Here is a 25,514-nt window from a genome sequence, read left to right as displayed (position 1 = left end):
ACTCACAGCAACAATGAGGCTGTACACTGGATTGTTTTTTCATTCACATTTAATGTTTAGTTTAAATATTGCCATTAGCATATTTGTGATCTAACTCAATTTTAGTTAAGGATATTCTGTCCTGTCGTTCCTTGTAATAACCACATGAACAGAATATGTTTCTCATTTAGTGTCCTGTTTCCAGATCTGCCATCCCGCATTAGATGTGCTGTATAGGCCTTTCAGTCCTTGGACAATATAATCATTTAGTGTATGTGCAATTTGGGGACTGTCTTGTTGCAGTCTAAGTTTTGCTTTTTAATCCTCTTCTGTATCCTCTTCTACTCGTGAATGCACTGGAAACCAAAGAAAGACTACAGCCAGTCATAGGATCATAAGATCAGTTTCCTTGATTTAGTGTCACAAGGAGTAATATAATGTAAGATGTGACAGATTACAGAAGAAAATCAGAACTCAAAAATAACATATGAGGATCTACTACATGCCAGCATTAAGGCAAACAGCAAGGCTCTAACATGACAACAACTGGGGGGCAAAATCTTAAAAAAAAACAGTCATGATTAATATGTGGCAGAAGGAATGGTATACATGGTAAAGGGAGATAGAAATTATTACAGAATACAGACATAGGCCCACTGTAAAACAATATAAAGCAGCTGATGAGGATGAGAGAAGACGTAGTATATGGTTATGACTTATAAGCTTAGAGCTTGTGAATACCACTGAATGCAGGTCAAAAAAAAAGCGAAAGGGACAATGTGTTATTTTGCAGAGACATGATTTGCAAAAAGATTTTTGTAAGGAGCACTCGGTTGATTAGTGCCATGGACGTACACATTCCTGTACAATAGATGGCGGTGTGCGTGTGTAATGTTGCTCAATGCCACTCGAAGAAGAAAGCCCCTGCCTTCCTGTTTGATTCATGCCAGTAGCAAAACATGTACCGATAGCTATGTGCGTACTAACTACGAGATGTCGGTAGTTTGTGGTCGTGTGTCGTCATTGTTCAGGCGTGTTGGACTCGGATTCTTTCAGTGTGCTGTGGCCCCATTATCGTTGCGTGTTGTTGGATGTAACAGAGGGATTAAGTTACCTGCTGGCAGCATCACACTGATCCAGAGCAGAGCACGCAGCGACATGAAGCATGCTATTACACGTAAGTTGTGGAACTGTCTTTGGTCGCTGTTAGTAAATGAAATGTTAGCCAGCATCGTACACACTTCCATTTATGAATGTTTTTTAATACCTTTACTGCTTGCAGGCGAGTCCCTGTTGTCACCAATGCGGTTCAGGCAAGCAAGAGCCACTGACAATAATACGAGGGACGTTATCCGGGGCGAACATTTTTAATTAACTTAATTTATGTTGTAGCGTATTTTGTAGATATTATCCGAATTTAGTAGAACCCATAGAGACCTTTTCTAGTCTAATGTGAACTGGCATTCGATGTTTTCTGACGTTTCTCCTTTTTCTATTAAAAATTTCAAGATTTTGGCACCTACCAATTTTCTATATAGAAAATGAAAAATAGAAAATTGGATCGGCGGCCCCTGAGTTGAGTTGGCGCTTAGATCGCATGTTCTCGGGCAGCCCAAAACACAAATACTGTAGAAATGAAACCGCTCTGAAAGTCATTTTTTTATATATTTTTTTCTATCCAGCATTCCAAATTTAAATATAAATATGAATATTTAAACCTATTTGTCTCTTTATTATTTGTGTGCCCTCTCCCCAAAAACATATTAAGGTAACACGAAGTGTAGAATAGATGAGATGAGCCCTGACAGTGCAGTCTGTAAATTTTATGCTTGTCATTGTTTTGTCTCTGTACTTGAGCAAGTTGGACCTGAAATGACAGTGACTATGTTGTTTAAGTGCAGACTTTTGTTTGGGGTTCTTTTCATCCATATTGGGTGAAGAAAAAGGGCAGCTTCTACACAGTTTCTCAGATTCTAGATGTAAATACCATCATAGCTCTCAAATAAAAATGACTTCAGCTGCATAGTCACTGATTCTTTTCAATTCAATCCTGTTTTCTGGTATACAGAGTCAGAAACCTGTTCACCTGCTCACACACTGAAATGTACCTGGTGTGCATTTTACCATCTTTCTTACCCTCTGAATTCACCTACTGACCGGTGGCCAGCACCGGGAGTTGTACGGGGTGAAGACTTATCTCACTGTTGTCTTTCTTCCAAGGGAAGCTGGTGCGAAATGGAGAGGATAAGAAAGCAGTGGTGAGTCTCCGCCGTGTGATCTGAGATTTCATGTTCCCTCCTTTCAGTACAGTACATACCTGAAGATCAATTACACTCATAAGGTTTGCTGCAGTTTCTACTGTGGTTTCCAGTATCACCTATTTACAGTAATTAAACACTAATCACATACAAAAATGCCTTATGTCATAGTAATATCCCTTTTCTTCATCATTTCTGTGGGCCAGCCTTTAACACCTGTCTCTCTGTTGTTGTTTTTAGGTCTGTATTGAGGGGAACATTGCCAGTGGGAAGACAACATGTCTGGAGTATTTCAGCAAAACTAGCAATATAGAGGTACAACAAAGCAAAGTCTTATACAGCAAAATTGTGCATGACACAGATTTGTGTGCATGTGTTCCCACAACTCTAGTTACGACTGTAGTTGGCCTGAGTTGTGAAATAGCTGCCATTTGACATAAGGGTGAACTGTGGTCTTTTCAAAACGAAAATCCTCCATGTGCACAGAGTGCATGAGAGACTGCAACAGCCATTTGACAATCTGTGCTTTTCATAATAAAAGACATCGATTTAATTCCCAGAGGGGAAACATGAAAGGAGATAGCTGCAACCATCACATTTTCTGTCAATTTTATCTGTGTGTGTATATACAGCCGTCCTCAAAATTATTCATAACTTTGCTAATTCATATTACTATTAATTCATAATTTAGTGATGAAATACTACATTTTTTTAAGTTTGTGTACCAGTTATATGTGAACAACAATTGAACGAATGACAACAATATAAAATTTAAGAAAATATTCATTTTAGGGGTATTTTATTGATGGATTCCCAAAAAATGCCATGTTCAAAATTATTCATACCCCTGACAATATTTCAACAAAAATGTACCAAATGTGGTAATCTTTGTCCAGTAGTTACTTTAAGTTGTCACAATGGAATAAAGCCCTTTAACATTGTTGACCAAATGTTAAACACTGATTTAAAAACAAAAAAACCATCCTTCCAGTAGAGTATAAATAGGGGAAAAGTGCTCAGGTCATTGTCAATTTCTGGTCATCGTGGTCAAGAAGAAGGAGCTCAGCGAGGACCTACGTCACCGTCTTGTATGTGTCTACAGCGAAGGAAAGGGTTATAAGGCCATTTCCAAGCAGTATGATCTCCTTGTGTCAACCGTCCAGAGCATCATCAACACAAGCACAAGAGGTTCAACAATGTTAAAAACCTCAGTGGGCGTGGCAGAAAGCGTAAGGTGTCCTCTTGCCAGGAAAAAGGAGGGGAATTTTTTGGGAATCCATCAATAAAATACCTCTGAAATAAAGATTTTTTTTGAATTTTGTATTGTTGTCATTCTTTCAATTGTTGGTCACTTATAACTGGTACACAAACTTGAAAAATTGCATTCATTTCATCACTAAATTAAAAAATCACAAGAATTAGCAAGGGTATGAATAATTGTGAGGACGGCTGTATATATATATATAAATAGCTCCAGAAGTAAATGGATTTCGTAGGCTCTGAAGCATCTCTTATAAAGTTAAATAAAGACTTAAATAAATAGCTACCTGAAATGTTTCCATCATTTAATATACCTGAAATGACTTATCTTTGTTAAATAAAAACTGATGTAATCGCTCCCTGAATTTTATACACAGTAAATAAAGTAAAATTTCACAATAACTGATATGACTTTCAGATAAAACACACTGAATTTTACTCTCTCACACACACTTCTTACCACTATCACTATTTCCATATCAATATTATCAGCAGCCTTGTTGCAAGGGATTAGACCAACTGTTAAACACTAATTAGCCCATAGCGTCTCATCTTCACTTTAATTTTCAGATCATAGGACCAGAAAGCTCACAGCAACGTTAGTAGTTGTGAGTTATAAAGTTTTTCATGTGTCTTTCACACAAACTCACACTTTTCTCTGCATAACAGACATTCTCCCATTGAATCTGCTGAGCGTTTAGAGCAGGACCGGCGAGCTAATGTTATGCTAAAAACTAATCAGCCTCCACCTTAGCGTGATTCCCTAAAATAAAACAAATGAATTGAGTTTTTTACGTGCTCTCTCTCTCAGTCACAGACACATGATTTTACTATCACAGACTGTTTGACTGTCGATATTTTCAGCAGCCTTCTTTCAAGTAATTCACAGACATGTCGGGAGGTACTCCAAGCTAGCAGAGCTGCCGCTAATATTTACTCCGCTCTTATGTTATTCTGCTGCACACTGTAACGTTAGTAGTTCTTATGAGATGTAGAGCACTGGGATGTTTATCACAATTTTTTTTATATCTATATATATATGTGTGTGTGTGTGTGTGTGTGTGTGTATATGTACACTGCTCACAAAAATTAAAGGAACACCTTTTTCATTGGCCCTGGCATGAATTGAATTAAACCTGTCTGATAATTTTCTGGTTGGTTAAGCAGCTGAGGGCCCCGTTAATCAATTTCAGCTGTATTGGTGTTCATGGAATAAACAACAGGTGCACTTCAGTGGCAACAATTAGAAAACCCTCAAAACAGGACTGGTTTTACATGTGGAGGTCATTTCAAGTTTCTCCCTCTTCATCTTTTTCGGCTGGTTTTCCACTCGTGCTGATTTTGGCTTGCGTAAATATCCCTACTGGCAGTATGAGGCGATTCCTTAACCCTACAGAAGTTGCACAGGTTGTCCAACTTCTCCAGGATGGCACATCCACCCGTGCTGCAGCAAGAAGGTTTAATGTGTCTCCCAGCACAATCTCCAGAACATGGAGGAGATTTCAGGAGACTGGTGGTTATTCTCGGAGAGCTGGACAGGGCCGTAGAAGGTCCTCAACCCCTCAGCAGGACCGATACCTGCTCCTTTGTGCAAGGCGGAACAGGCTGAGCACTGCTCGTGCCCTACAGAATGACCTCCAGAGGACCACTGGTGTGAATGTCTCTACCCAAACAATCAGGAGCAGACTTCATGAAGGTGGCCTGAGGGCCCGACGTCCGATAGTGGGCCCTGTGCTCACTGCCCAGCACCGTGGAGCTCGACTGGCATTTGCTCAAGAACACCAGAATTGGCAAGTCCGCCACTGGCGCCCTGTACTTTTCACAGACGAGAGCAGGTTCACCCTGAGCACCTGTGATAGACGTGAAAGAGTCTGGAGAAGACAAGGAGAACGCTATGCTGACTGCAACGTCGTTCAACATGACAGGTTTGGTGGTGGGTCAGTGATGGTCTGGGGAGGCATATCCATGGAGGGACGCACAGACCTCTACTGCCTAGGAAATGGTGCTCTGACTGCCATAAGGTATCGAGATGAAATCCTTGAACCCATTGTCAGACCCTACGCTGGTGCAGTAGGTCCTGGTTTCCTCCTAATGCACGACAATGCCCGGCCTCACGTGGCAAGAGTATGCAGGCAGTACCTGGAGGATGAAGGAATTGAAACAATTGAATGGCCTTCACGATCCCCTGACTTAAACCCAATAGAACATCTCTGGGACATTATGTTTCGGTCCATTAGGCACCGCCAGGTTGCTCCTCAGACTGTACAACAGCTCAGGGATGCCCTCACACAGATCTGGGAGGAAATGCCACAAGACGCCATCCGTCGTCTCATTAGGTGCATGCCGCGACGTTGTCAAGCATGCATACAAGCTCGTGGGGGCCACACAAGATACTGAAAAGCATTTTGAGTGGCAAAAATTACGTTTTGGAAAAAATGGACAAGCCCTTAACATCTTCATTTCACTCTGATTTTACGGTGTCTACACAATTGCGCCCTCTGTAAGCTGAAAACTTTTATTTCCATTAAAAGACTTGGCATCCTTTTGTTCCTAAAACAGTGCCCTGTCATTATTGGTATAGATATCCAACTTCATATTTTGATCTGATGTATCTTATGTGTTTCTTTAAGGTGCTCCTTTAATTTTTGTGAGCAGTGTATATGTGTGTGTGTATATATATATATGTTTATATAAATATATGGACTTTGATTTATTTTTTTTAAAGAAAATACAAGAACTGTTTTAGCCTTTTACACCTTTTGTGCTTTCAACCATTTCCTGAATACTTTGAATCCCATTCCCTCCTTTGAAATGAAGACAGTCAAAAAAATGGTAAAAATGATCAAAAGTCAAATAACACTGAATAGGCCTGCACTCAGTTTCACACACAGATGACAATTAAATTCTAAACTCCAGTGTTTCAGCACAGTAAATTGTCAGCAGTATGACTGTTGAGGCATGATTTGGCAACCCCCAGTCCTTGGAAGCGTTCATTAATGCGTCTTTTGTCTCTCCTTTCTTGTTTTTCCAGGTCCTTACAGAACCAGTCTCTAAATGGAGAAATGTCCGTGGACACAACCCTTTGGTACTGTACATGACAGTGCAGTTATTAGACTTTTTAATAATCTCTAGACATAAAAGCATTTTTCAGAATGTGTTTGTGAAAATTATATAGGATGGTACTTTGGAATTTAAGGCTGTAATGAAAAAACTAATTTTGTGAAGACCTACTAGACACCCTCTGTGGCTGCTTTGTCTGTTACAATTTCAATTTCAATTCAATTTCAGTTTTATTTATATAGCGCCAAATCACAACCGAAGTGTCTGCCTCCCTGACAATAGTTGGAAGATGGTTCCACAGGAGAGGAGCTTGATAACTAAAGGCTCTGGCTCCCATTCTGGTTTTATAGACTTTAGGACCCACCAGTAAGCCTGCGTTCTGGGATCATAATGTTCTACTGGGGTAATAGGGTACTATAAGTTCTTCAAGATAAGATGGTGCCTGATCATTTAATGCTTTGTAGGTAAGGAGAGGGATTTTAAATTCTATTCAAGATTTTACAGGCAGCCAGTGCAGCACAGCTAATATCAGAGAAGTCCTCTTGTCCTGGTTTTTGTCAGAACACGTGCCGCAGCATTCTGGATTAGTTGGAGAGTATTTAGCAACGAATTGGGACAGCCCGATAGTAAGGAATTGCAATAATCCAGCCTGGAAGTAACAAATGCGTGGACTAGTTTTTCTGCATCATTTTGAGACAGGAAGTGTCTGATTTTTAGAATGTTACATAGGTGGAAAAAGGCAGTCCTTGAAATTGGTTTTATGTGGGAGTTAATTGACATATCCTGATGGAAGAGGACTCCCAGATTCCTTACGGTTGTACTCGGGGCCAGCGGTCTGCCATCCATAGTTACTATCTAATCGGATAGTGAGTTTCTAAGGCAGGGGTGTCAAACACAGTTTAGCTCAGTGGCCACATGGAGGAAAATCTATTCCCAAGTGGGCCGGACAGGCAAAATCATGGTATATAAGTTAAGAACAACAACTTCAGATTATTTTCTTTGTTTAATACTGTACAAAGTAGGACAAACACAACATCACTGTTAATCATAAAACACTTCAAGTTATTTGAAAATTCTGAGGACAAAGAACACACAACCTCTCAGTGATTCACAGAACCAAAACAGTATCACGCACCACGAACTATACCAGTGTGACATTTCTCAGGCAGAAATGTAGATAAAAATGATAAAACTCTGTTGCCCAAAAAAGTGCAGGAACCACAGTCACAAATCAAGAATAGGTTAAGCACATCAACATATAAACATAAAGATGTAGCCTGAGGTCAGTGTATCCAAAATAGTGCAAACATAACATCACTATTAACCCTCGTATTGTCTTCCCATCTACTATATGGTATGCAAACACTTCAAAAATTCAAAATTGACTTGAAGACAATAGGAGGGTTAATCATGAATCATTTCAAGTTATTTGAAAATTCTAAGGACAAAGAACAAACACACAATGCCTCAGTGATTCACAAAACTGTTTCACAGATCATATAACTATATAAAGGTGTCTCATGTAGCACTTTAAGTGGGGTTGATTGTTTATTTGACTCCTGATACCTGGCATCTTTTAGCTTTCACCAGCGCATCAATATCAGGCATCACATTCTGAGTGACAGCCAGCTTCAGGATGTGATTCAAGTGGCTGTGCGTGAGCCTTGAGCGAAGCCTTGTTTTATTAATGCTCATTACAGAGAAAACCTGCTCACAAAGATATGTGGTTCCAAACATGGACAACAGCTTTGCAGCGAGAGATGTCAAGTTGGGGTAACCTAGCAAGAGGTTCTGATAAAATGTGTCCAAGCTAGCTGCAGCAAATTTGCCCTTCAAATCCGAATCACACTGCAAGTCAACTACTTCAAGTAGGATGTTGACGGGCTGATCAGAGGGATTCACGGTGAATGGCGAGCAAAAAACCTTGAAGTCTTTTTCCAGTTCACCAAAAATCTGAAAACGTTGCTCAAACTCCCGTAACAGTCCCGTTATTTTATCTTTGAACCGCTTCATGTCCGCGACACGTTGGGTCGTGCAAACATGTTTCAGACAGGAGAAGTGAGCTGCGTCACCACCTGAAAGTTGCATCTCCCACAGTGACAGCTTCAACTTGAAAGCGCGTATGCTGTCGTAATACTGCGTGACAACTTTGTTGCGCCCTTGCAGCTGTTTGTTCAAGTTATTCAGGTGCTCGGTAACATCCACCATAAATGCAAGGTCCTGCACCCATTCTCCGGAATGAAATTCTAACACCGGTTTGCACTTTTCTTCCATGAACTGTTTAATTTCTTCTCGTAAATCATAGAAACGCCTCAGCACAGCACCTCGGCTTAACCACCTTACCTCAGTGTGGTATGGCAAGCCATAGATGTGGTCTTTCTCTCTGAGAAGGCTATCAAACTGACGGTGATTCAGGCTTCTAGATCGGATGAAATTCACCATTTGGATGACCACCTTCATGACGTTATCCATGTTTAATGACTTGCAACACAGAGCCTCCTGGTGCAAAATACTGTGAAAAGTCCAAAAATCATGTCCTCCATTTGCAGATCGCACTTTCTCTTTGAACTTTGTCACAACACCTGCTTTTCTCCCGATCATTGAGGGCACACCATCCGTAGCGAGGCTGACAGTCCACTCCGACCCTGTCCAGGAAGCCGATGAGTGCAGTGAAAATATCATCAGATGTCGTTGTACCTGACATTGGTACCATCTCCACGAACTCTTCGGTGACGGTCAATGTGTCATCAACTCCACGGATGAAAATGGCCATCTGTGCAACATCTGTAATGTCCGTGCTTTCATCAATTGCAACTGAAAAAGCAATTAAAGCCTTTACTTTGTTTTTTAACTGGCTGTCCAAATCCGCTGAAAGATCGGAAATCCTGTCTGCCATGGTGTTTCTTGTCAGGCTGATATTTGCAAAAGCCTGTCGCTTTTCAGGGCACACGCTGCCTTTACCATGCATGTTTTTATGAATTCGCCCTCACTAAATGGTTTTGAAGCCACCGCGATTTCGTTAGCAATGAGGTAACTAGCTTTGACCGCAGCGTCACTGATGTCTCGGCTGTGAGTAAAAACAGACTGCTGTTTCTTCAGACCCGACAATAGTTCATCCACCTTCTCTTTTCTCCGCTGTCTCACATAGTGGCGACGAAGGTTATATTCTTTCAGCACTGCAACATGTTGTGAACACAACAAACATACTGCTTTCACATTCACTTCCGTGAATAAATAGGAGGATGGCCATCTTTCTTGAAACACTCTGCACTCTGTGTCCACTTTTCTCTTTTTTTGACAGTGACATTTTGGGGCAATGAGGGTGAAAAGCATAAAATGCTAAAAGTAGAAGCCATAATAAATCGCGCGAGCGGGCAAAACACAAAAGAGCTCATCCGATTAGCTCTTGGTTAACCTACTTGATCTGCCCTGGTATAAACAGTTTGCTTGCTTAACACAATTGCTATTGCGCCATCCAGTGGATGCATAGAACAGCAGATTACAGAAAAATTGCAGCTAATTTTTATACTTTACATAATCATCTCTCGGGCCGGATTAAACCCTTTAGCGGGCCTGATCCGGCCCGCGGGCCGTACGTTTGACACCTCTGTTCTAAGGTGTTTATGCCCAAATACGATAACTTCAGTTTTGTCTGAATTCAATAACAAAAAATTGCAGGTCATCCAGGTCTTTATTTCCTTAAGACACACTTGGAGTTTAGTCAATTCATTGGTTTACTCTGGCTTCATTGATAAATATAGCTGAGTATCATCTGCATAACAGTGAAAATTTATGAAATGTTTCCTGATTATGTTGCCTAGAGGAAGCATATATCGAGAGAAAAGGATCGGTCCAAGTACAGAACTCTGTGACTTGCTTTAGTGTACACAGAGGAGTCATCATTAACCTAATCGTTCTGTAAAGTAGGATTTAAACCAGCTTAATGCAGTTCCCTTGATGCCAATGAGGGTACTAGTCTCTGTAATAGGATACCATGGTCAATGGTGTCAAATGGGGCACTAAGATCTAGTAATACTAGTACATAGACAAGTCCTTTGTCTGATGCAATTAGAAGGAGAGACTTCTAAACTACCTACACAGTTAGATACCAGTTAAGGGAGGAGAGAATGTTTTTCCTGAATTTTAGTGAATTGTTGCTTTAATTTGATGACAGTCTACCTAGTTGATATGGATACTGTATATCTATGTACTGGATGTAGAAATAGTTTTTAGCCTAATGGTGGCACTAAGTTTCTAAAAGTTACCAAAAAATATCAAGAGCCATTCTCTGGGTGACCATTGTCACCCAGACAATGTGTCTAGTAGTTTGTCCAGTATTTCTGCTAGTAGTTTAATTGATTCCTTGTATATTTTCTATGCTGGTTGTGGAAGGTGTTTTGTTTCTCTCCATGCAGGCACTGATGTATCAGGATCCTGAGCGCTGGGGCATCACACTGCAGACCTATGTTCAACTTACAATGCTTGATAGACACCTGTCAGCCATAGTAAGTGCTAGAAAGAATTCATTTAATTTTCAATTAAATTTTTTTTATATAGAGCCAAATCAAAACTGAACTTGTCTCAGCACACTTTCCATATAGAGCAGGTACTTTTTAAAATTTGGGTATTACAGGCAGCAGGTAATAGCAGTTGGAAAAAAATAATTACAGAAATAGAAAAATACAAAATAAAAGCTGACTATATATATGTACATTTATACAAAGGACTATATCAAAGAAAAAATATGTTAAAATATATATATATATATTGCCACAAAGAACTATAAAACATCTTTACTCAGCTTGGTTGGGAAGATACAGGTGATTCTTAAAATACGATGGGTTTAACAGCTACTTTTGTGGTTCTGTATTTGAAGATAAATCAGTACCCACTGAAGGTAGTAGTTGATCAATTCTGTCTCTTATCGTGAGATTTTATCATTAAAGAAGCACATGAAGTCATTACTACTGAGGGTTAAGGGACTACATGGTTCACTGGAATTATGACTGTCTGTCTGCCTGGCTACAGTGCTGAAGAGAAACCTGGGATTGTTCTTATTGTCCTCTATTAATGAAGAGTAATAGGCTGCTCTGGCACTTCGGAGGGCTTTCCTGTATGTTTAAAGACTGTCTAGCCAGGCGAAGCGAAATACTTCCAGATGGTAGAACGCCATTTCCTGTTAAAGTTGCCGCAATGTTTGCCTTATTTTGCGGGTGTGGGGGGTATACCAAGGAGCTAACCGCTTTTGTTTTGTTGTCTTCTTTTTTAGGGGGGCAATAGACTCGAGGGTCATATGCAATGAACCTGTAGCACACTCAATCAGATGATCAATTTAGGAGGGACTAAACTTACCACAGCAGTCCTTTGTTGTAGTGAGACATGGCACTGGATTAAATGCTGTTGAAATCACATCCTTAAATTTACCTATAGCACTATCAGATAGGCATCTGATGTAGGAATTTTACCTAATGGTGGTTAGTCTGGTAATAAGAATTCAAAAGTAATCAAATGATGATCCGATGAAAGAGGATTCTGTGATGAGATTATCAAGTGTTCAACGGAAGCCAATTGAGTCTAGTAATGAGATAAATGCAGTCGTAAGGCCATCATTATCAACATCCACATGAACATTGAAGTCACCTACAATAATCATTTTGTCTGTTTTAAGGACTAAACCTGAACTAACCTAAACTCAGAGAATTCAGATATAAATTCAGAATAAGGACCAGGAGGGCGGTACACTATGATAAATAAAACTGGTGATGCCTTCTAGGTTTGGTTTGAAAGACGAGGAATAAGGCTTTCAAATTAGTTATAATTGAGTGTAGGTCAGGGGTTGATTAATAGGCTTAAGTCAAAAATGGCTGCAACTTCACCTCTTCTGCTGCTGTTCGAGAAATGTGTGTATTAATACAACTCAGGGAAGCAACCGCATTTAGGCTTACATACTCATCATGAGACAGCCAGGTTTCAGTCAGGCAAAATAAATCATTGTAAGGATCTGATATTAACTAATTTACTAATGCAGCTTTCGAAGACAGAGATCTGATATTAAGGAGTCCAGATTTAATTCTATGTTGTTTCACCATTGCGGTGGTGGTGTTAATTTTAAGTAAGTTTTTACATATAACTCCTCTCCTACTTATTTTTTAAATTTGTTTATGTGGTCAGGGGGCAGACACAGTCTCTATGGAGTTTTGGGTGTGTAACTGCTAATGGAAGCCCAGAAGAGCGTATAAGACTGCAGTTCTGTCTCCTGGACTCAACTCTGGGTTGTCAACAAGCCCATTTTTTTGTATGCTAGTACACCAATGTGTTGTTAGGTGTGGACTGGTGATGCAACCATACTGTATTACCTCATCAGAAAAATCAGCTGTATGTTCTTAAAGTTTCTTGTTGGTTCCAGTCAGGTCCTGTCAGGATGATGGAGAGGTCCATCTTCAGTGCCAAGTACATCTTTGTGGAAAACCTCTTCAGAAGGTATGACCTCAGCGGCAGGATCAGTCCAAGAAACTAGATAAATAAATCAGATGGATTCTGTTGTGTAACAGTTTAATTTAATAGCTGTGAAGGCCTCGCTAGCTCCTGATGCTAGCTATCCAACGAGCTAAATAGTTCCAGAAAACTCCTCAACAAAGTTGCTAATGTTATGAAGTTTAGTGAGGGATTTCTTTTTGTGAAACTGCTAACAGTACAGAACTGCCTCATTAATAATTAACACAAGCAATGAATAAGGCAGTTCACAGTATATTTTTAAACACACAAAGCACACACAGCACTGGCACAGCCACACTGAACTACCATATAGTCAACTACAGTAGAAATGAATAGGGAAATAACGCTAGCTTTGCTCTGAGCAACACACCACTTGAACTAACATCAAACTCAAAATAACATTGTGGTTAAGTTAACACATATTGAAAAGATGCTGGTACTTACAGACATTGCTTTAGAATTAAGGAATGCTGGAAAGAACTAAGTCCAAACATGAAGCTACGGACCATGACGCGGCCCGTCTCTATTCACTTCCAGTTTTCAAAGAAATACAGATTAAGTGCAGAGAAACAATACTCATGAACACCTTAAGATGGCACTATAAACAAGGCAAATGTTCTTATCAACAACATTTTTCAGGACACAACATGCCTGGGATCAGTAAGGATTCCACATTAACCAACAAGAATCAGTCTTTGACAGGAGACAGGAGCAGGACTATGTCTGTAACAGGACGAGAAAAGGTCTTCCTAGTCCTGTCTTTGGTAAGTTCCTGTGCACCAGTCAATCTCCTCCTGGAAAGGTTTTTGTTATGATGGCCAATCATCCCTCTTTGCCTGCTTGTCTTTCAAAAGCACAACTTCGCCCTCTCGAACATTTGGATTCTCCTTTTGCCACTTGTGACGACTTTGCAGCATTTTGAGGTACTCACGTTTCCACCTGCTCCAAAAAGGTTTCTGCCAGGCTTTGAGATTGCTTCCATTACTCCTTGAAAAGGTTTGCTTCTTCAAAGTTGCCTTGAGGAGGGGGAGGAGCAGAGCCAGTCTATTAGGGGAGAAGCATGGGCGGAGTGAAGATAAGAGGCAACTCTGGATCTGATGACATTGAGACGAGAAGCCTCATGTTCATGACTGCTACCACCTCAGCCATGACAGTTGTCAAAACGTCATGTGTCGCATGCGATTTCCTCTGTTCAAGTAACATAGTCCACAATACGCCAAGCAATACCTATCATCCGCTCCCATGTGCTGCCCATGTGGTACACATGAGGTGGATTCAACACCCAGGTTGTTGAGATTATCAGGATCCAAACTCGCACAGCTCTTTGGAGGCCCTAACAAAGTTTGTACTGCAGTATGTTCTTATCTGTTTGGCAGGTACTCTGACTGCAAAGAACCTCCGTAAGGCGTTGGCTGGCATTCATTACCTTGAGAATCTCAACATGCACTGCTCTAGAGCACTTACAAGAGAACCTCTCTGCCCATCGTTTAAAGTGAGATGAAGTCCCATGGGCCAAAGTCGTCAGCACCCACGTAGGTGAAAGGCGGTGCAACTAGCAGTTCCATCTTGCCCCGCAGTTTCCTGCAATGTTTTCCCCCCATGACCCAAAAACCGGTGGCGCAGATTTCCCTGGTGCTTTACAGCTTCATGATAGTGGTTCACCAACAGAACTGCCAGATGTCGTCAGTCAGGAATGACAATGTTAATTTGTCTGTGCACATATTCCAGCACAGTCCAAGGCTTTTATGAACAGGCAATTGTCTGTGAAGAGATCCAAGTTGCCAAGATCCTTGGAGCGGTTCTCAGGTGGGAATGCCTCAATAACTGTTGGTTAGTTTGCCTCAATAACTGTTGCCTCAATAACTGTTGGTTGTGCAGCCTTGGGTTTTTGGCTGCAAGCATGTCCTGCACCCGTCTAATGGCCTCTTCCCTTGTGTCAAAGGACTTCAAAGCATCATCAACATAAAACCCACAGTCTGTGAATCTTCTTGCAACACTCCCATAGTCCACCTCTGATTCTTTAGCTGCTCTCTTTAGTCCATACATAACCAGGGGGAGTGACTGTCTTTGTGGTCCTCCTTCATAAAAAAGCAATGGAACATGTGTTCAGTGTCAGCGATGATGGTCACTTCTTCCTTCCTGAACCTCATCAGCATGCCAGTCAGGCTGTTGTTGAGGCCGGGGCCTGTGAGTAAAACATCATTGAGTGACACTCCTTCATATGGTGCACTGGAATCGCAAATCAAGCTGATCTTATCCCGATTCCTGTGATGGGACAGCCCAAACAGAGGGAGGTACCAACACTCCTGTCCTTGTTGTAGAGGTGGTGCAACCTCTGCATGTTCTCTGTTGAACATGTTCTCCATAAACTCTAAACTAAATACATAAAGCTCTCATGGCCTGACCCAGTTGTTGGAACTGACCTGATGGAACTCAACTGATGTTCATGATCTGAAGAATCTGTGGGTCTAACCCACATTGTCTCCAACAAGCGTAGCAATGCTATGTATAGAGGTCAGTGCTGTTGATACTTAGGTGCTTGGCTGAATATCTCTCACTGTAGTCTGGTTTTCACTTGGTTCTAACTTGCTTGTATGACCGTTCTCTAGACAGTTGTCTTGTAGCTGATCACTTGAAACGGTCTTTGAGTACCCCCTCAAACATGCATCTAGGTCCAATCATCTGTGTTACCAGGACCACTAATCTGTTCACAAATCTTGTGAACTCTCAGGATATCTCTGCCAACAACAGCAGTATGCTGGTGTCTGGGTTGAGAGGTGGTATTTGATGAGCGATGTGTTTCAGGTGGCTGTGATGACGGGCACTATCTGGGGTAGAAATCTTGTAGTGGATACCTGATGCATTCCAGGAGTGTGGGTAGAGGAAGGCTCAGTTTTGTATCTACTGTCTCTATTGTAAAACCACTCTTTTCCCTGGAGTCTCTTTGAGCCCAGTGCATGTCTTCAGCATGTATGGGTAGACCCCCAGAGATGTTTAAGATGCTGAGAAACTCAAACCATTTTTTCATACATGGCCTTAAACTCAGCCCAGCTGGACAAACACTCACCAGACATATCTTAGCACATGCTGTAGCACTTACACCTTCTCCACACACTTGTGTGCACCTTGATGTGACATTCTGGGTGCCTGCTTTGTCTACCTCCCTGTCATGCTGAGCAGACAGGCGAGCGACAGAGTGCGGTAAGAGGAAGGGTGGAGTAATCCAGCGCATATTAGTGTGAGTTCTCACATGTCATCGCGGTAACTGTGTACACCACCCCCAGGCCTACACGGCAGCAGCATGCAAGCTCCTACACACTGTGGTCTCACAGCTGTAGACATTGCACCCCCAGGCCTTCCTACTCATCTCTGGAGATTTCAGCTATGCTTCCCTGTCTTCAACTCTCCCCACCTTCACCCAGTATGTTAAATGCCACACCAGAGGCAATACAACACTGGATTTACTGTATGCAAACACAAAGGACACTTACAGCTCTTCACCCCTCCCCCCACTGGGCAGATCTGATCACGACCTGGGTTATCTGCAACTTACTTACATACCCTTGGTGAGTAAACAACAGCCAACCATCAGGTATGTGAAGACATGGTCAGATGAGTCCAGTATGGCACTGAGGGACTGTTTTAACACCACCGACTGTGGTGTGGTCAATGTCCTCACGGGGAGGATGTCAATGTCCTCACCGGGAGGACATTGACATTTTAATTACATGCATCACGGACTACATTATCTTTTGTGTGGACAACACTGTGCTGACCAGGAAGGTACAGTGTTTCCCAAATAACAAACCCTGGGTGTCCCCTGAACTGAAAACCCTACTGAATGAGACAAAAGGGTTTTTAAGTCTGGGGATAGAACTGAGTTGAAGAGGGTGCAGAGGGAGCTGAAAAGAGAGATCAGGAAAGGAAAGGAGACTATAGGAGGAAGCTGGAGGAGTGCCTGCAGGGGAACAGCGACAGAGATGTTCGGAGGGGCCTGAAAACCATCTCAGGCCACAGCAGCAACAATGGCAGGGTCTCAGAATCTGGAGACCGGGAATGGGCAAATGAGCTGAATCTGTTTTTTAACAGGTTTGACTCTAATCTATCTGGGTGTACAACTAAACAATATACTGAACTGGTCGACTAACACTGATGCCCTGTATAGAAAGGGCCAAAGTCGTCTCCATCTACTGAGAAGACTGAGTTCCTTTGGAGTATGGAGGACATTATTGAAAACTTTTTATGACTCTGTGGTTGCATCTGCAATCTTTTACGCAGTGGTCTGCTGGGGCTGTGGAAGCTCTGAGAGGGACAGGAAAAGACTTAGCAAACTGGTCAGGAGAGCTGGCTGGATGATGGAGGATGTTAGCCACACTGACATCCATCATTGACAACCCCTCCCACCCTCTGCATGACACAGCAGCTCCTTCAGTAACAGACTGCTGCATCCACCCTGTAAGAGGGAACGCTACCGCAGGTCCTTCATGCTAGAGATCGACCAATATGGGTTTTTCAGGACTGATACTGATAATTAGTAGTTAAGGAGGCTGATAACCAGAAGTGCATGAAGTTCCTAAACTCAGAAGCATCTCTTATAAAGATGAATAAAAACTTAAATAAATAGCTACCTGAAATGTTTCAAACACAACAGAAAGTACATGGCGTTAACTAGCTCAGCAGCAACTCTTTTAAAGTTAAATCAAAACTTATATAATAGCTCCCTGACTTTTAAACACAGTAAATAAAGTAAAATTTCACAACAACTGAAATGACTATCAGATAAATCACTCCTGAATTTTACTCTCTCACACACACTTCTTACCACTATCACTATTTTCATATCAATATTATCAGCAGCCTTGTTGCAAGGGATTAGACCAACTGTTAAACACTAATTAGCCCATAGCGTCTCATCTTCACTTTAAGTTTCAGATCATAGGACCAGAAAGCTCACAGCAACGTTAGTAGTTGTGAGTTGTAAAGTTTTTCCATGTGTCTTTCATGCAAACACACTATTCTCTGCATAACAGACATTCTCCCATTGAGTCTGCTGAGCGCTTAGAGCAGGACCGGCGAGCTAATGTTACGCTAAAAGCTAGTCAGCCTTCATCTCAGTGTGCTTCCCTGCAACAAAACAAGACTGAATTGAATTTCTTACTCTCTCTCACAATCACACACAGAGGCTTCTACTATCAGGGACTGTTTGACTGTCAATATTATCAGCCGCCTTTTTTCAAGTAATTCACAGACATGTCGGGAGGTATTCCGAGCTAGCAGAGCTGCCGCTAATATTTACTCTGTTCTTACATTATTCTGCTACACACTGTAACGTTAGTAGTTGCTATGAGATGTAGAGCACTGGGATGTTTATTACAATTTTGGAGAGTTTTCTGTGTTTACTTTCGACTCATTTGTTTGCTCTCCGGAGCTTCTCCACATGAGAAAACCTCCTGTGGAGGTACTACGAGCTAGCAAAGCTGGCGCTTGTGTGGGAAAACTTCTTGTGTGGAAAAGTTCCAGGGAGCTCCCTCTCCACCATGTGTGTGAGGACAGCTTTCACTTCATTTTGACTCTGCCACTTCAGATGGCGCCGTGGGCGGAACAATGCTGGAGACAGAAGTGGCAGGAGAGAGAGAGGGGCGGCTGCATCTGAGCGAAATAACCCAGTTTTTTAATTATTTCTTGATATCGGCCTGTCGGATTTAAAAAAGGCCGATACCGATATACGTCAAAACTCCATATCAGCGGCAATAATCGTCCTGGCCGATAATCGGTTGGTCTCTACATCATACCAACAGCTATCACAGTGTTCAACTCCAGCGCTGCTTAACTTAGCACTGGTTTTTTTATATTCTGACTGTTTTTTGTAGTGATGTGCGATTTATCATTCACCTATTACCTTACAATACGGCTCTTTTCCCCTCTCATTGAGTACTCTACATATCAATGTATTCTACTGTGATATATACATATTTATTTCTGTGCAATGTCATTCATGCTCTAGTCACTCTATCCATTCCATGTGCAATATGTGTATGGTCTGTGAAATTCTACAGAATTTTTGGAAGTATACTTTTATGTTTTTTTCTTACTCCATCTTAACTGCTTGTCTTTGAGAGGGAGGAGGCTTTGAGTAATGCAGTTGCTTTTAATTTTGGCAGGCCCATTATTTATGTGCATGCTGGCTTGCTCTGATACATAGGCAGCTGTACACTGATATTGGCTATCTTTCAGGACTGCACTAGAAGCCTTGCTGCATTACTCAAAATTCATGTCCAACAAACCAAACCAAACAATCAAAATATATTATATTTTCTCAAACCTCAGGCTTATACAGTGAATTAAATACCTGATACATTAAGATACTTCATAACATTGATTCAACAGTTTGGTTTATCCAGTATCACCTCCTGAATGATTTGCAACATTGCCCTGAATGACATTGTCCCAAATGACCTAAGAAATATGAAAGGAATCGTAAATAGTATAGAAAAATCTGTGATGGTTGCAGATTTAGATCTTATCATGGTTTATATCAGATATTGCATAGCTCAACAGCATACTGACATGTTAAATTCTGATTTAACTTGTCAGTCATACTAAACATGTCTTGTTTTTTTTCCAGTGGGAAAATGCCAGAGGTGGACTATGCTGTTCTTGGCGAGTGGTTTGATTGGATCACAACTAACATTTCCATTCCTGTTGATCTGATTGGTGAGAATTCACAAAGCAGAAATACAAACACACATCTAGTAAAAATAATAATCAAAATAAGTATTTTTTTTTGTTTTTTTTATATTTCTGGCAGAAACTCATAGAAACATTGAGAAAACAATTATACTATAAAGATTGATTGATTGAGTGATTGGAAACTGTAATGTTTTTAATGATGATAATATTCATACAGTGTATGGTAGAGTGTGGTTATATTTTTATACTGAAAGTGCCCTCTGACATTATCAAATAATATATTCATGTTCATGTTGCCTTATCAGTAAATAACATTTTCATTGTGTATCAACAACAGCAAAGTGAAAGATCACATAACATATTCTTTCCTCTGTCATACTTTGTCAAGCTTGCAGATTTTAAAACTCACCTTCCAGTTTAACACTTAACAGTAGATACTAGTTTACTTTCTTTACACAGTGTTAAAATATATTGAATATGTTATTCCTTAATACATTCCAGTGACAGAAGTTGCAACATTATTTTGCACTGAAAATCAGCAGGTCATCATCCACAGAAATGACACCAAACAGTCATCATTATCAAAGCAATTTTAAGGATCTTGAAGAATTTGTTTATCAAATTAGAAGCCACAACAGCTGTGAATGTACTTTTTGTCACCGTTTCCTCTGGCTCCAGTCTACCTGCAGACTTCTCCTCAGACCTGTCATGAGAGGTTAAAGCAGAGATGCAGAGAGGAGGAGAAAGTCATTCCACTGGTGAGGACAAAATCTCAAACACATGGTTTCATTTCACAGAACAGACAAACTAAAACCACCTCAAAGCAAATTAATGGGTTTTTAGAGAATTGTGAAGAAAAACATTTTGTGAATTGGTCACCAGTGTGCCATTTCAAATGAGACCTCAATCCTCTGTTTGTGTGTGTGTGAACGTGCACTTGTCCCTCTGTCCACCAGGAGTATCTGGATTCCATCCACCAGCTGTATGAGGATTGGCTCATCAAGCGCACCTCCTCCCTTCTTCCTGCTCCTGTTCTAGTGAGTAACCATTCACATCCAGTTAAGATTTTGCTTTGGTTTTTGTAGATACTGTACATACAGCATAGTATGTCCAGGTAGTTTCAGGTAACCACACAAATGACCCTTTTCCACTGACTCATACCGTGCCAAGCTGTGATTAAGTGTGCTTCCACTTTATGCCTCCGTTCTTTGTGTGATGTTATTGCATGTCCACCTGAAATCTGCTGTTTCTTTGTCTCCTTCAGCAACTGCTGGCCTGTAATTCGGATCTGTTTCTTACTTAAATAGAAAAAATAACTTTTTTTCTGCAGGTGATTCCCGCTGACCATGACCTCCAGAAGATGCTGCACCAATACGAAGAAAACCGTGACAAAATCCTAGCAACTAGTTACGTCTGATACGCAAACATAGTTACACAAAAAACACGCATGCACTAACACACAGTCAAACGCATCACTGCATTGAGACAAGAGATCCCAAATAGTTGTTTACAAACCATTGTTATACAATTGTGACATTTACCTGAGGTTTTTCCACAATTATCTAAAGCGCTAAGATTCTGATTTTCATTTTTAGCAGTTTTACAGCTCATTTATCTCCATGGAACAACTTTGTACTCGACTACAGTTCAGCCAGTGTGTGTTGATGTGAAGTGAAGACTATGTAAGTGTCGGTAACCACCTGCTGCGGATACAGAGTACATCGTGAATATATACTGTACAATGACACCACTGATTTTAGGACCTGATGAAGACCACGTAGGGTTGAAGTGTGTCTCTGTAATTCCTTTGAATGAAGGATCTTAGGTTCTTTGTTTTACATGTTTTGTCATATTAAGGAAATATTGTAATCCGAATTTTGATTTTTACATTTTCTGATTTTTGTGTTGGTCTGATGTGTTAGTTGAAAGAGTTGGCAAGAAAGAAAAGATTAGGAGATGTTTAGTGTTTGTCATGAAACATTTTAAATATCAAATATATTGTATTTGTAGATGCAGCAATGAACTGTGTTTTACGAACTATTCCCGAGCAGGTGTATACAATGATACAATCGTGTTTCACAAAGTGGTGAACCTCAGCCCATCTTTGTTTGTGAATGACTGTCTATGACTATATATCACCTGTTACCACTTAACCTGTTTACCTCTTCATAGTTCTAAATTGTTGTTTTTTGTTTTTTGTTTTTTTGTTTTGTTTTCTTTTTGAGTATTCCACAACTTTCCCAGTTTTTTTTTGTTGCACCTGTCCCAACATGTTTAAAAATGATGCTGGCATCAAAACAAAAATCAATTGAATTGATGAGGTTAAACATTAAATATATCATCTATGTACAGTTTTGAGTTGAGTATATGTGAAACAGAATTAGCAAATTTTTTGCATCCTTTTTTCTTTGCATTTTTACGCAGTGTCCCAACTTTTTTGGAATCAGGGTTGTAGCTCTACATTAGATGTAAACAGTATCTCATGGTTGGCCCCTAATTTAATGAGTAGGGATGGGGAGGGTCTGAATGCCGTATTCCAGAGTTGCTGCTCATCACTGTATAGAAGCAGTGTAGTCTGGACTCATTTGTTTATGATAAAGAATTAACATCTTCAGCAAATCTGGCCGTTACTTTTCAAAATACTCAACAGGACTGGAAGTAAGTCAACATTTGAACACCATACTTTAAGTAGTTTAAGTTGAACATGATTATTGTAGGTGGCTTCAGTGTTCATGTGGATGTTGATAATGATAGCCTTAATACTGCATTTACTACACTCTCAAACTTGTTCTGACATATGGCATTGAAATTGAACACTTAATAATCTCTTCACAGAATCCTCTTTTGTCTGATCATCATTTGATTACTTTTGAATTTCTATTACCGGACTACCCGCCATTAGGCAAAAATTCCCACACCAGATGCCTATCAGATAATGCTATAGCTAAATTTAAGGATGTGATCACATCAGCATTTAATTCAGTGCCACGTCTGTGATAAGATTAGCCCTTCTCAAATTGATCATCTGATTGATAGTGCTACAGGTTCATTGCATATGACCCTTGACTCTATTGCCCCCTTAAAAAAGAAGATAACAAAACAGAAGAGGTTGGCTCCTTGGTATACCCCCCAAACCGGCAAATTGAAGCAAACGTTACGACAACTTGAAAGAAAATGGCGTTCCACCTATCTAGAAGTATTTTGTCTGGCAAGACAGTCTTAAACCATGACAGGAAAGCCCTCCAGAAGTCTGCCAGAGCAGCTTATTTCTCTCGAATAATAGAGGAAAACAAAAACAATCCCAGGTTTCTCTTCAGCACTGTAGACAGGCTGACAGTCATAATTCCATTGAACCACATATTCCCTTAAGCCTCAATAGTAACGACTTCATGAGTTTCTTTAATGATAAAATTCTAACTATTGGAGACAGAAATTAGCAGCTGCTGTCCTCAGTGGGTACTGATTTATCTTCAAACACAGAAACCATAGCAGTAGTTGTTAAACCTGTCGTATTTTTAGACAGCTTCTCTCCTGTCAAGCGTCACGAACTAATCTCAACAATTTCCTCATCAAAATCATTAACCTACATCCTAGATCCCATCCTGACCAAGCGGTTTAAAGATATTTTACCCTTAATTGGATCTTCTTTATTAGACAAGATCAACCAGTCTCTGTCAACAGGCTATGTACCACAGTCCTTTAGAGTAGCTTTAATAAAACCTCTCCTCAAAAAGCCTTCTCTTGATCCAGGTGTTTAGGCAAACAGACCTATATCTAACCTACCCTTTCTCTCTAAAATTCTTGAGAAAGCAGTGGCTAGTCAGTTGTGTAGCTTTTTACATAACAATAGTTTATTTGAGGATTTCCAGTCAGGATTTAGAGTGCATCATAGCACAGAGACAGCATTGGTTAAAATCACAAAAAACCTTCTTAATTGCATCAGACAAAGGACTTGTCTCTGTACTTGTATTACTAGATCTTAGTGCTGCATTTGACACCATTGACCATGGTATCCTATTACAGAGACTGACATTAAGGGAACTTCATTAAGCTGGTTTAAATCCTACTTTTAAGAATGATTTCAGTTTGTATAGGTTAATTACGACTCCTCTATGTACACTAAAGCAAGTCATGGAGCTCCGCAGGGTTCTGTGCTTGGACCGATCCTTTTCACTCTATATATGCTTCCCTTAGTCAACATTATCAGGACATATTCCATAAATGTTCATTGTTGATACCCAGCTATACTTATCAATGAAGCCAGAGGAAACCAATCAATTGAATTGAAACTCCAAGTGTGTCTTAAGGAAATAAAGACCTGGATGACCTCCAGCTTTTTTTGTTATGGAATTCAGACAAAACTGAAGTGATCTTATTTGGGCCTGAACACCTTCACCACACTCACTATCCAATGAGATAGTAACTTTGGATGGCATAGCGCTGGCCCCCAGTTCAACAGTAAGGAATCTGGAAGTCATCTTTGATCATCAGGATATGTCATTTAACTCCTAAAAAACTAGTCCATGCATTTGTGACTTCCTGGCTGGATTATTGCAATTCCTTACTATCAGGCTGTCCCAATTCATTGCTAAATACTCTCCAACTAATCCAGAATGCTGTGGCACATGTTCTGACAAAAAACATGAAAAGAGACCATATTTCTCTGATATTAGCCGCGCTACACTGGCTGCCTGTAAAATTCTTAACAGAACTTAAAATCCCTCTCCTTACCTACAAAGCATTAAATGGTCAGGCACCATCTTATCTTAAAGAACTCAGTGTACCCTATTACCCCAGTAGAACATTGTGATCCCAGAACGCAGGCTTACTGGTGGTTCCTACAGTCTCCAAAACCAGAATGGGAGCCAGAGCCTTTAGTTATCAAGCTCCTCTCCTGTGGAACCATTTTCCAGCTATTGTCCAGGAGGCAGACACCCTCTCTACATTTAAGAGCAGGCTTAAAACTTTCCTCTTTGATAAAGCCTACATTTAGGGCTGGCCTAGGCTTACCTTGGACCAGCCTCTAGTTATGCTGCCGTAGGATTAGGCTGCTGAGGGACTTCTAGTGATACACAAACCTCTGTTCTTCTCTCCCTCTCCATCGCGTCCTATCAAGGCATGTTACTGACTTGGCTTCTTCCCCGGAGTCTTTGTGCTTTCTCGTCTCACAGGTCCGAATGGAGAGCGGCTGAGCCTGGACTACTGAGTTCACCTGCCGGACATCCACTGCAACCTTTATTGTTATTAGCTATGCTACTTTGCTGCTTATTAGATCATTAGTGCTGTACTACGTTCATATACATCACATACATAAATATATCACATAGGCATATACCATGCCATATGTACTTTGTATACTTCTAAATCTATTACAGCTGTCAAAACTATGACCCCTGTTCGGGGTTGGACAGAAATTATTTATATAGCGACAACTTTGGCGCTATATAAATAAAATTGAACTGAATTGAATTATCACCCTACTAGTGGATGTGCAGTCGAGCAGGAAAAGGACATGCTGAAGAACAAGTTGGCAAAGTGTTGCAAAGAAACAGGTCTGAGCTGGACTTAAACTGTCCTGTATGTAATGAACATGTGAGCAAAAGGCAGGAGTACAAATGGCCTTACTCCTAGTCCATTGAACAGGGATAGGGCCCCAGAAAAGAGTAAACCTATGAGGATGAAATGCTGCATTATTATACAAACATATTCACAGTGCTTTGTGATATTCAGACAGGTGAAAGATGCCCTACTACAAGAGTTTAAAGACATTGT

At 40.6% G+C, this 25,514-nt stretch overlaps 1 protein-coding gene across 2 annotated transcripts; it reads left to right on the top strand.

Moving 5' to 3' along the window:
- Nucleotides 1–924: 924 nt before the first annotated feature.
- On the top strand, nucleotides 925–23,902 carry tk2 (thymidine kinase 2). Of its 2 annotated transcripts, none has more exons than XM_041947516.1 (10): nucleotides 925–1,156; nucleotides 2,200–2,237; nucleotides 2,478–2,552; nucleotides 6,529–6,582; nucleotides 10,973–11,062; nucleotides 12,964–13,037; nucleotides 19,678–19,766; nucleotides 20,421–20,500; nucleotides 20,699–20,779; nucleotides 21,073–23,902. In XM_041947516.1, the coding sequence occupies exons 1-10, from the start codon at nucleotides 973–975 to the stop codon at nucleotides 21,157–21,159; spliced, it is 852 nt and encodes a 283-aa protein (XP_041803450.1). In that variant the 5' UTR covers nucleotides 925–972; the 3' UTR covers nucleotides 21,160–23,902. The 2 variants fall into 2 exon arrangements, with proteins under 2 accessions (XP_041803450.1, XP_041803451.1); XM_041947517.1 differs by having other exon boundaries at nucleotides 1,014–1,156; nucleotides 2,205–2,237.
- Nucleotides 23,903–25,514: the final 1,612 nt, after the last annotated feature.

Source organism: Chelmon rostratus, chromosome 11 (assembly GCF_017976325.1).
Source record: "Chelmon rostratus isolate fCheRos1 chromosome 11, fCheRos1.pri, whole genome shotgun sequence".
In the NCBI taxonomy this organism is placed as follows: Eukaryota; Metazoa; Chordata; class Actinopteri; order Chaetodontiformes; family Chaetodontidae; genus Chelmon; species Chelmon rostratus.
This window is presented reverse-complemented; position numbering and strand designations above follow the sequence as displayed.